At 71.6% G+C, this 11,424-nt stretch overlaps 1 protein-coding gene across 3 annotated transcripts; it reads left to right on the forward strand.

Moving 5' to 3' along the window:
• Positions 1-3,527: 3,527 nt before the first annotated feature.
• On the forward strand, positions 3,528-10,696 carry TBX1 (T-box transcription factor 1). Of its 3 annotated transcripts, none has more exons than XM_069557011.1 (9): positions 3,528-3,654; positions 4,158-4,268; positions 5,360-5,717; positions 7,397-7,498; positions 8,064-8,235; positions 8,658-8,813; positions 9,395-9,462; positions 9,540-9,640; positions 9,918-10,696. In XM_069557011.1, exons 2-9 carry the CDS (start codon positions 4,235-4,237, stop codon positions 10,376-10,378), a joined length of 1,452 nt encoding a protein of 483 aa, XP_069413112.1. In that variant the 5' UTR covers positions 3,528-3,654; positions 4,158-4,234; the 3' UTR covers positions 10,379-10,696. The 3 variants fall into 3 exon arrangements, with proteins under 3 accessions (XP_069413112.1, XP_069413113.1, XP_069413111.1); XM_069557012.1 differs by having other exon boundaries at positions 3,529-3,654; positions 4,161-4,268; XM_069557010.1 differs by lacking the exon at positions 3,528-3,654 and having other exon boundaries at positions 4,046-4,268.
• Positions 10,697-11,424: the final 728 nt, after the last annotated feature.

An 11,424-nucleotide genomic window follows, 5' to 3' on the forward strand; every position in this document is an offset into this window, starting at 1 on the left:
GCCGCCAGGCTGGTTAAGTGCGCTGCTTCCTCCAAACGCAGGTGACGTCACAAGAGACCAGGTCGGTGGGGGAGGGGGCAGGGGGATGGGGCGGGATGGGGGGAGGGGATGGAGCGGGGGAGGGGTGGGTGGGGAAGGGGATGGAGTGGGGGGAAAGGGTGGGGGAGGGGCAGGGTGTGGGGGGAGGGTGGGTGCTGGGCAGGGAAGCCGCCTTCACCAGGATGAATGGTACAGCTTGCCCGCCAGCCTCTCATCCCAGCCCCAGCCCCAGCCCCGCCCTGGGAGGGGTGGCACTCCCCTCCCTGACCGCCGACCCGAGGCCTTGAGCTGGGTACATGGGAGCCCGGCTCAGACTGCGCCCGCATCGCTACTCGAGCAGAGCCCAGAGTCCTCTCCCGCTCCTCCAGCCTCGGCCGCGCCAGGGGAGAAGGGGGCCTCCCGCCCGCCTCCGGGGCTCTGGGTCGCTGCCCGTTCGTGCCCACGAGGGCCACCCAGAGAGCCGCCTATTGGCATTGCAGCCGCAGCACCTTGGCTGGAGGGAGGCAGGTGGGACGTGCCCAAGGGCCAAGGTCCTGAGCACACACTCGCGGGAGGGCGCGAGGGGAGGGTGAGGGGGCCACCCCAGCTCCAGCGAAGGTCGGTCCCCACTGGCCCCCCCCTCGAGACCCCGCACCGCCCCAGCGGGGGACTGACTCTGCACGCCGCTCTGGGGTCGGCCTTCTTGCGGGGCCAGGAGAACTGCAGGCGTGGGGAACGTTCCAGTGAACCAGTCCTGAAACGGAGGAGCCGGGTGGAGGAAAGTCCGGCCAGCTCTTCTGGAATGCTGTGGCAGCCACTGCCCCACTCTGCGCCCTGGCCCCTGGGCCCCGCGGCGGCCGGAGACCCAGGCGGGGGGGCGCAGGTGGAGCCCACCGTGTCTCCAGGAGCACTCAAGCACAGCGACACCCACGGGCCCGCCGGTCCTTCCAGGGCTGGACGCGCAGAGCGCCAGGCGGATGCCGCGGACGTGCCTGCTCGGTGGCAGGAGTGACGGGTGGACCCCGGTGTTACCGGCTCCCCTGGGGACCCACGTGCTCTCTGGGGAGGAGCTGGGTGCCACCCAGAGGCCCCCGGCTGCCTCTCTCGCGAGCTGGGGACTGAGCCTCCCAGCTACGATACTGAGGGTGAGGGTGAGTGCGGCTGGGGCTCGTCCCAGAGCAGCCCCGAGAAGCAGGGGGTGGCCGCCTGCTCCCTCCCGCCTCGGCTGCCCTTCTGGCCCGCACCCCCACCTCGGGCTGGGGGTCCACGCGAGCTTTGCTTCTAGGGCCTGTAACGTGGTTTCATCCTGGTTCCATCCTGCTGACTGGCGTGGGGAAAGGTGGGTCCTGTCTTTAGCCCGCGTCCCAGGTGGAGGGGCTCGTCGTGCCCTAAGCAGGCAGAACCCCCATCAGCTCTGGGCCCCGGTGGTGCCCAGCCCAACTCCCACCTCTCGCTCTTGGAGGCGTGGCCGGCAGAGGGAGCGAGGCAGAAAGGAACCACGCTAGTCCAGGTGAGGGAGTGTGGATGCAGCGCGCAGGGGGCACCTCAGGGCACGTGCTCTCGCTGGCTGGGCGGCGAGGGCATTGGGGTGGGCGCAGTGAAGGGTGGCGGGGGCCTGGGAGGGTCAGGCGAGCACACCCCTGAGGCGCGGGAGGCGGCAACTCCGAGGGTCGGTCCCCTTTGTTCTTCAGCCAGTCGTGTCCCAACTCTTCGAGACCCCTCGGACGGCAGCACGCCAGGCCTCCCTGTCCATCACCAGCTCCTGGAGCTCACCCAGACGTGTGTCCATCGCGTCGGTGATGCCATCCAGCCATCTCATCCTCTGTCGCCCCGTCTCCTCCTGCCCCCAGTCCTGCCCGGTGTCAGGGTCTTTGCTGATGAGCCGGCCCTTCCCATCAGGGGCCAGAGTGTCGCAGCCTCTGAGGCCTCTCTGGCCCCTGCAGCTGCGTTCCTGCCGGCACTGCCGCTGCTTTCGGGGCCTGTGGTGGTGGGAGTGGGCAGCCGCAGCGGGGGGGAAGCAGTTGTGAGCTGCAGGAGGGGCGCCCGGACCTCGCCCGTTGCGCTTTCCCCATCTGGCCTGGCCGCCCACGTCCCAGCTCAGGCACCAAGGGGTTAACGAGGGCCGAGAGGATCCCTCTCCCGTCTCCCACCTCGGGCTCCTCGGAGGGCCAGGGCCGGCAGGACAGAGCCCGGGAGGCTGACCCTGCAGCTCCAGAGGCCCCGGGGTTTTCACTTTCACTTCTGCTCCTTCCCCAACGCCGGCCTCTCCCTCGGATTCAGCACCTGCCCACTGCCTTCCGGCGTCCGCCCAGGTGTACGGGGAGGCTCCCTGGGTGCACCGGACACCACCACGGGCACCCACACACACCAGGACCGTGCACAGCCCACCCAGCCGCCCGCCAGCACCCCTGGGGACGCCCCGCGCGCCCCCCCTCTGGGTGCTGACTGCCAGCACACGCTCGCCTCCTGCAGCAGCACCCCCCCGCCAGCTGGTCTTCGACCTGGGCTCCTGGAGGCCCCGGGCTGGCCCTGCTGCGGGGGGCGGTCGGCGAGGGGGGGGGGGTTGGGAGCTCAAGCCTAGCTGCTCCTGCATCACCGGACTCCCTGGGCCTGCTTCCAGGCCGCACAGATCACGGCCGCTGCCACCCTGCGGGGAGGGCACCCCCTGGCAACATCACGCCTTCCCAGCTTGGTCCATGGCGCTGCAGGGGCCGTCCGGGGGGAGGGGCGGGGCCCAGCGCTCACGAGGTCTCGGTTGCCCACCCCGGCACACAGCAGGGCCCATGTGCTCACCGCCTCCACTCCAGGCCGCGCCAGTCCTGGACCTCAGGCCCGGGAGCCCCGTGCTTCTAGCTGGAGCGGCTCCCAGGCCCCCCCCCAGCCTGGTTCTGGGCCAGCACGCCCTCCACCCTGAGGGTCCAACAACCCCCAGAGAGGCTGCCGCCTCCCGCCCCATCCAGCCGAAGCTGCAGAGGCCTTGGAGAGAGGCCTGAGGGCCAGAGGCTCAGCCCAGGGCCCAAGCGAGTCCTGGGTCGCAGAGGCCTGGCACCCTGCAAGGGGGGCGTCTGGGCTGGGCAGCCATGGATGCCCCCAACTGGGCAGAGGCGGCCCCAGAGGCAGGAGGTGCGGGGAGGCGCGGGCCTCGTCAGGTTTAGCATCCGGGGAGCCTGGGCCTGCAGGCCCAAGTGGGCAGTCGGGCCTTCTAGGAGGGCAGGCCGGACGCGGGGCGGGCGAGGGGCAGCGAGCAACCAGACCCGGCCTCGGCCTGAATTCCTCCGACGTGTCCTCGGCTCCCTCGGCCAGTCCAGGCTCCGCCCCTGGCCCTCCCTGCGCCCGGCCGGTGCTTGGGGAGGTCGGAGGAGCGGGCACTGCCCACCCTCCGGATGTATAAGCGTCCCGGCCAGGGGCGGGCGGCGCGCGGGTGCGCGTGACACTCGGGTTCCCGGGCTAGGCGGCCTGGGCGGTGTCTCTCGGCTCAGGGTCCCCGGGCGCGACCGTGAGCCGCCCACAGGGGCCCGGGAGCCGCCCGCGGGGCCAGGTCCCGTCCCTGGGCACCGAGGAAAGATCGACCCTGCAGCCCTGGGGCCTTCCGCCCGTGGCCGCTGCCAGAGCCTGGACGGTCCTCTCCACGCCCAGGTGCAGGGGCAGCTGGGGAGGCGGGAGGAGCACAGGGCAGGGCCCGCCGAAACCCTGCGGCCGGGGTCTGGGGCCGGGGCCGCCTGCTGTAGCCTGCCCTTGGGGCGGTGGAAGCCGGTGGCTTCGCTGTACAGAGGAAGGCCAGGCCTCGGGGAGCCGGAGAAGGTCCAGGGGTGCTGGCCACAGAGGCCCCTGGGAGCTGAGGCGACGGGCCGGGAGCTTGAAATGCAGGAGGGCCCGCACCAACCCCCAGGGCTCTCCACCCCGCCAGGGCCCCCTCGGCCCGGGGTGGGGGGCCGTGACGCCATGTCCCCTGGGCACGGGGCCGCAGCGGTGAGTGGCACCGCGGGCTCCCGCCCCCGGGCCGTGGGCTGGGCCGGCCTCCGTGGGGCCGGGTGCATGCAGTCGGAGGCGGCGCCGGCCAGGCCGCCGGGCGCCTATGGACGCGCGGGGCCCGCTGTCTCCCCGGGCCAGCGCGTTCAGCATCGCCTCTCTGGTTGCAGCAGAGGCCGCAGAACGCACCACGCATCTGGCCCCTGGGTCCTCCGAGCCTGTGAAGCCGCTGGGATCCCCGGCCGGCATGCACTTCAGCACGGTCACCAGGGACATGGAAGGTGAGCCTCCCCACTGCGTCTGGGCAGACGTCCGCCAGATCCCTGCCCCTGGGGCCCAAGCGAAGAGGGCTGGCGGCATCGGGGGAGGGCGGAAAGGCAGCACTGGCGGGGTGAGTGCCTGGCTTCCAGCCTGGACTCTGGGGCGCAGAGGAAGGGCGGCACCCTGCCCCAATCCTGTGCCCCCTTCGCCTGGGGACCCCGCTGCAGAGACCGGTGCAGTTGAGCCCAGAGCAGAAGAGGGCGTGGGACAGGAGAGAGGGACCCGAGGGAGTCGGCAGCGGGGGACGGAGAGCTCGGAGAAGTGGGGGGACAGGAGGAGAGCCCCAGAGAGCCGGGAGACTCGGAGAAACAGCGAGAGAAAGCAGGAGGGGACGGCGGGAGGAAAAGAGCTGGAGAAACGGAGAGGAAAAGAGGACACCCGAGCGGGGAAAGACGGAAAGGAGACGAGGAGGGCCAGAACCACAGAGAAGCGCAGAGAAGTCAAGAAAGTCGAGTCTTAAGGAAAGGAGTAGGTCCAAGGGAAGGAGTTCGGCCTTAAAGAAAAAAAGTTAAAAGCCACGAATAATAGAGAGACGCACAGAGAGGAGGGGGAGAGGCCTCCTCAAAGCGAAGGCAAGGCGCAGAGGGACCAGCAGGAAGAGAGGGAGAGGCGGAAAGTAAGACGGGAGGACAGGCGCGAGGCAGACAGTGCAGGGGCGGCGGGGGATGCGGCGGGGAGACGCGGGCGAGGGGAACAAAGGTGAGGAGGCGACGGGCGGCGGCGGCCCGGGCGGGCAGCGCCGCGCGGGAGGCCGGCCGGCGGGCGCTCGCGCGCTCGCCCGCCGCCGGGGAGCCGGTCCGGGCGGTCGCGGGCCGGGCGGGGCGGGGGCGGGGAGGGGGCCGGGAGGCCATTGTCTCGGCGGGGGCGGGGGCGCGGGGCGGGGCGGGGCGGGGCGGCTCCGCGGGCGGCGGCGCGGGGCGGCGCGCGCCCGCCACTCGGCCCGGGGCGCGGGGCAGCGCTCACCTCGGCGGGGCGCGCGGCCCGCGGGCCATGATCTCCGCCGTGTCCAGCCCGTGGCTCACGCAGCTCTCGCACTTCTGCGACGTTGCAGCCTTCACGGCCAGCAGCCTGAGCGGCCTGGGGGCGGCAGGGGGCTTCCCGGGCGCCGCGTCGCCCGGCGCCGACCCGTTCGGCGCGCGCGAGCCCCCGCCGCCGCGCTACGAGCCGTGCTCCGCCGCCGCGCCGGGCGCCCCGGGCCCGCCGCACGCCTACCCGTTCGCGCCGGCCGCCGGGGCTGCCAGCAGCGCCGCGGAGCCCGAGGGCCCCGGGTCCAGCTGCGTGGCCGCCGCCAAGGCGCCGGTGAAGAAGAACGCGAAGGTGGCCAGCGTGAGCGTGCAGCTGGAGATGAAGGCGCTGTGGGACGAGTTCAACCAGCTGGGCACCGAGATGATCGTCACCAAGGCCGGCAGGTCAGGGCGCCCCTCCTTGGCCGTGGGCCGCCCCAGCCCGGAGGGGCCGGCGAGTGGGGCGGGGTGGGGGGCAAGGCCGGCTTCTCTGCTCCTGGTCCCGGCTCCCGCGACAGCCGCCTGGGGAACCGGCGGAGGGGTCAGGGGAGGCGCGTGGGGGCCGGGAGTCCTCCCGCCTCCCCGGGACACCCGCGGCCTGAGGCGGGGGGCCGGCTCAGTTCTTCCGGGCCTCGCCAACAGGCGGATCCCAGTGGATCCCGACTTTTCAGAGCAGACTCCCGTCTCTGGTTCCCCAGTTCAGTCCACCCAGGCTAGTTGGAGGCGGCGCCGGGCAACGGGACAGTGGGTCGGAACCGCTCTGGGACAGTTAAGACCTTCCCGCTTGGGCTGTGTTACGGGGAGGCCGCCACCCCGTTTTCTCAGGCCTGCGTCTCTGCTGACAGCGGGGCCTGGCTCTGTTGCTGGGGCCGCCGCCTTCCGCTGGCCTGTTTGTTTGAAGGGCCCGGAGAGAAGGGGAACAAGTTTTGCGACGCAGCCGATGTGACCGGCAGACAAAGGCGGGTGCCTAGCGTACACAGGAGACACCAGCTCTGCGTCCGCACGGCCTGGGAGGGCTCAGGGCCTGCTTGCAGAGCCCGCCCGGGGCTCCTCCTGCCCTGTCTCAGTGTCTTCCCCGGGGAGCCCGGGGCCTTCTGCAGGCTCTCCTGCCTGCCCCGGCTCTCCTGCCTCCTCCCACCCAGCCCAGCCAGCACTCTGCAGCCCCCTCTGGCCTGCAGGGGCAGGGGGTAAGGGTGGCTTGTCCAGGAGAGCTGGCGTCAGCCCACCACCCGAGACGAGGTGCCTGTAAGAGGCAGCGGCAGGACAGGCGGGTGGGGGCCAGGCGGCACGCTGTCCTCCCAGCCGGCAGCCAGCACCCGGGACTGGACCAGCCGGCGGCCATCGGCCTGAGCTGGGATTGCGTGTAGGACGAGTTGGAGCTCAGGGGACGGGGAGTTCAGGGGACCGCAAGAACAGAGGCCAGGCCAGCCTGGAGTAGCTGTGTCTGGGGAACTTGTCCGCGTCCTTGGGGAAGGTGGGGAGAACCCCAGGACCCGGCTAGAAGCCTCAGGGCCAGGGCTGTGGACTCCACAGCTCAGCCTCTCGGGGGAGAACCGGGGAAGCAGGCGCAGTCTCAGCCGCAAGGCCGCCCGGGACTCCTGGAATCCCTGGGTTAGTCTGCCTTGCTTTCGCTTTGTTCGAGCCGGGAGCTTAAAGCGATGGCTTAGATCAGGCGGTGCGGGGCGGTCCTGCTGAGGGCCCAGGACCCGGACTGCTGTTGCTGTGGCCCCCTGGGCTTACCCGGCCCCGGACAGCAGGAACTGTAGTCAGCTAGGTTGGGTCTGCGCGGGTGGAGGTTCAGTAAGAAGCTAGAAGCCGAGGCCAGGGCCTGCAGGCCCAGCTGGCACGCTGAGTTAGCTGTTCCTGTGTTTCTAACCAGAGTTGGTGGGGCGGGGGCAAGGGGCTGTCCCGCTGTCCACTTGCCCTTGGTGGGGCAGGGGCCTTGTCAGGTCGGTCAGGCAGCCGGGTGAGGGGAGATATGACCAGGGCCCTGGCCGGCCGGCGGAGAGGAGGCTGCGTTCTGGGCGCTGGAAGCGGGCGGCCTGCCCTCGCGGCCCGAGCTGACGGGGTCTCGCTGCCCCCAGGCGCATGTTTCCCACCTTCCAAGTGAAGCTGTTCGGCATGGACCCCATGGCTGACTACATGCTGCTCATGGACTTTGTGCCTGTGGACGACAAGCGATACCGGTGAGAGCCCGGCCCAGCCCGGCGGGCGTTCGTGACCGCTGGCCAACTCTCCGGTCCCGCCAGCCCCCAGCCCCACATCCCCGCCCCCAGGAGTTCTGGGGACTGGCCCTGGGGGGCTCACACATGCTGGGGCTCCCCACCAGCCTTGTCCGTGTCCCTCCCCCCTCCCCCGGGACGCCGGGCCCCGGAGCCGGCAGGAAAGGTGGGGTGGCCGGGAGAGATTACGCAGGGCGGGCCTGGCCGCCTGGACAATTAACAGCAATTAATAAAGAGAGCCCGGTCCGCCCTGCGCCCTAGGCCCTGGCGGGCCAGATCCAGGCTCCCCCCTCCCCGCCGCACCGGCTGGCTGGCGACTCAGGAGGCTGCAGGCTGGCGGGACCCGCATGCAGCGAATTGTGGCGCCAGGGCTGGCCGCCTCCCTGCTGGCGCTTCCTGCCGCCTGTTTCCTCGAGGCCCCCTGGGCAGCCCCCCGTCAGCCCGTGGGAGCCTCGGGCACCTCGGGCTCCCTGGCCAAGGCCCTCACCCGGCGTGTCGTGGCCCCTGCCCCCCTCCCCCCGCGGCCTAGGTACGCCTTCCACAGCTCGTCCTGGCTGGTGGCCGGGAAGGCAGACCCCGCCACGCCGGGCCGTGTCCACTACCACCCCGACTCGCCGGCCAAGGGGGCCCAGTGGATGAAGCAGATCGTCTCCTTCGACAAGCTCAAGCTGACCAACAACCTGCTGGACGACAACGGTCATGTGAGTGCCCCCGGGCTACTGCCCCGTCCCCGGGCAGGCCAAGGGGGTCCCTGCTGACCCCTGGCAGGCTGAAGGGGTTCCTGCTGACCCGCGCCACGGCAGAGTGTGGAGGACGGACAGCGAGCCAGGGAGAGCCAGCCCTTGGGTCAGGGGCCTGGGCCTGGGAGAGAGGGCCACACTGGCCCCTTTGCCCCACTGCTGGGCTTTTGCTGGAGGCAAAAGCCTGGAAAGGTTTTCCCTGGAAAGGATGGGGGGCCTTGGGGCGGGGCGGTGGGCAGCAGCCTTTGGAATCTGGCAGTGAGGTTCCTAAGAGGCCGGCCTCCTTGGGAGAGCGCAGGGCTGTGCCGGGGTGTCGGGAGGGAAGTGCGCTGCTTGTCTGGGCCCCGCCGAGCTGAGCTCGGACCTCACCACCTCTCTTCCAGATCATTCTCAACTCCATGCACAGATACCAGCCGCGCTTCCACGTGGTCTACGTGGACCCACGCAAAGACAGCGAGAAGTACGCGGAGGAGAACTTCAAAACCTTCGTGTTTGAGGAGACGCGCTTCACCGCGGTCACTGCCTACCAGAACCACCGGGTGAGGCCCCGGGCAGCCCGTTCTGCACCCCTGGGAAGGGGTGATTCTCAGTGGCTGCCTGGGGAAACCCAGCCAGGATGGAGCCCACCCCCTGCCCCTGCGGCCTCAGAGCCCGCCCCCCCCTCACCAGGGCCTCAGACCATCCCCCTCCCCTCTGTGTCCTGTCGGGACCAGCCTCCTATCAGGTTGACCCCTCAAGCAGCAACTATCACTGTGGCCTGAAAGTTTGTTTTCCAAACCATTCCGGAAGCTCCCACTGGGGGCCTGATGCGCGGTCTACCCAGATTCCTGGGGGGCCCTCCACTCCAGACCTCAGCGGGTGGGGGGTGGACCTAACTGCATCGCTAGCCCCGCCTGGGGGGCACTTGCGGGTGCTAAAGAGGGGGAGTTCTTCGGCCAGAAGGAGGGCTCCCCAGCCCCGGAGAGGTGCAGCGCCCTGCGGGGGAGGGAGCGGCTGTGCTCCAGCCGTTTCTGGTGGAGAACGGGAATGGGGGAGGAGCAGAGGGGAGAGTGGCCGGCGCTCCTCGGCTCCGGGTAAGTCCCGCGGCCCCCAGGGCGAGCCCAGTGCCCGCTTCCCGCAGATCACGCAGCTCAAGATCGCCAGTAATCCCTTCGCCAAAGGCTTCCGAGACTGCGACCCCGAGGACTGGTGAGTGTCCCCCAGGAGAGCGCGAGAACGTGGGCGCCCCGCTGGTCCCCCTGACCCCGCCCGCCTCCCTCCCGCAGGCCCCGGAACCACCGGCCCGGCGCGCTGCCGCTCATGAGCGCGTTCGCTCGCTCGCGCAACCCCGTGGCCTCCCCCACGCAGCCCAACGGCGCGGAGAAAGGTAGGCCGGGGTCGTGGGATCCGGGCGGACGGCCGCGCCCGGCCTCGCCCGCGCCGCAGGGGCGCTCGCGGCCTTCGCGGTTGCACAAGGACTGCGGCGGCCGGGCAAGCGCGCACTCGCCCGCCGGCCCGACGGCTGCGCCCGCCCGCCCGCCCCGCCCCACCCGCCGGCGGGCGCGGGCCCCTGGGGAGGGCCCGGAGCTGGGCAGGGGCGCCGGGCGGGGACCCGCGCGCTCTCGCCGGCTTCACCGCGGCTCAGCCGTCGGCCCTCCCCGCAGACACGGCCGAGGCCCGGCGAGAGTTCGAGCGCGACGCGGGCGGCCCGGCGGGGCTCGGGGACCCGGCGCACCCGCCGCAGCTGCTGGCGCGGGTGCTCAGCCCCGCGCTGCCCGGGCCCGGGGTCCCGCTGCCCGGCGCGCCCGGAGGCCGGCCCAGCCCCCCGCACCCCGAGCTGCGCCTGGAGGCGCCCGGCGCGTCGGAGCCACTGCACCACCACCCCTACAAGTACCCGGCCGCCGCCTACGACCACTACCTCGGGGCCAAGAGCCGGCCGGCGCCCTACCCGCTGCCCGGCCTGCGTGGCCACGGCTTCCACGCGCACCCGCACGCGCACCCGCACCACCACCCGGCTGTGAGCCCCGCCGCGGCCGCCGCCGCCGCCGCCGCCGCCGCCGCCGCCAGCATGTATTCGTCGGCCGGGGCCGCGCCGCCGGGCTCCTACGATTACTGCCCCAGATAGTGCGCGCGCCCGCCCGGGGCCCGGGCCGCGGGGCCGCCCCCCGCCAGCCCCAGGGCGGCCCGAGGACCCCGCTCCCCGGCCCTGGGACCCCCGGGGCGCGCAGCCAGCGCCGAAGTGCGCGCTGCGCGCGGGAAGGAAGTGGTATTTATTGTTCTCGGCGAGGCCGCGACGGCCCCGGCCCGGCTGGCCGCTGCAGCGTGGACGGCCCGAGAACCCCCGTCTGCAGGCGGTGTGGTGTAGATACTTGTAGATATCTGTAGATAAACTGTAGATACCGCGCCGGCGCCGCCTTGATAAACGGTTTCGCCTCTTTTGGAAGCTGCCTGAGTGTCCGTTTCTTTGCGCCGGGTTACATCGCGCGGGGTGTCTGGGGAGAGCCGGACCCGGGGACTCGCGGGCTCCCCGGCCAGGCCGGCCGCAGGGCCGGGGGGTGCCTGCCTCGGCTCCCAGCCCCGCCCCCGAGCCCGCGCGCGGCCCCGCCCCGGCCCTCCGGTCTGCGCGCCCCGCCCCCCGCTGCCGCCTCGCGGTCCCCGCGGCCCGAGCTCCTGGTCCCAGGTGTGCATCCGGCCTCGGCCTCGCTGCTGGCATTCCTGCCCTGGCGGCTGCCCCTCTGCCTGAGGCCCGGGCCCCGCCCCTGGCCCGTTTTCAGGACCGGTGTCTGTCCTGATTTTCCATGGAGGCTGGGATAACAGTCCTGTTCGAGCAGGATGGACACTGTCCTTTGGGGGCTGGGAAGGGAAGAAACTCTGGCTCCGATCCGGAAAGACGCGAGGGGCAGCGCTCCAGGCGGTCGCGGCCCGGGCCTGTGTTTTTCCCGTTTGTCGACTCTCTCTGCTGCGAGGGTCCCCATGGGGTGGCCTGAGCAGGAACACAATGACAGTGGGCATGAGTCATCCTGAAACCTGCCTGGGAAGCGTTTTTCCCAGGCCAGGTGGCGTGGGACCTCTCCCCATCAGCGCCACACCGGACCTTTGATGCGGTCCCTTCCTGAGTCCAGGCAGGAAGAGCCGACAGCCGGTCAGCGTCCAGGCTGCTGGCCCGGCCGT

This window comes from Ovis canadensis, chromosome 17 (assembly GCF_042477335.2).
Source record: "Ovis canadensis isolate MfBH-ARS-UI-01 breed Bighorn chromosome 17, ARS-UI_OviCan_v2, whole genome shotgun sequence".
NCBI classification, from domain to species: Eukaryota; Metazoa; Chordata; class Mammalia; order Artiodactyla; family Bovidae; genus Ovis; species Ovis canadensis.

What these genes read in the sequence shown, in the direction of transcription:
- TBX1 (XM_069557010.1), top strand. Translation starts at nt 4,094, where the DNA reads ATGGACGCGCGGGGCCCGCTGTCTCCCCGGGCCAGCGCGTTCAGCATC. An exon ending in GTGGACGACAAGCGATACCG is followed by an intron (nt 7,499 to 8,063) that starts GTGAGAGCCCGG and finishes CCCGCGGCCTAG; the next exon opens with GTACGCCTTCCACAGCTCGT. An exon ending in GCCCAACGGCGCGGAGAAAG is followed by an intron (nt 9,641 to 9,917) that starts GTAGGCCGGGGT and finishes CCCTCCCCGCAG; the next exon opens with ACACGGCCGAGGCCCGGCGA.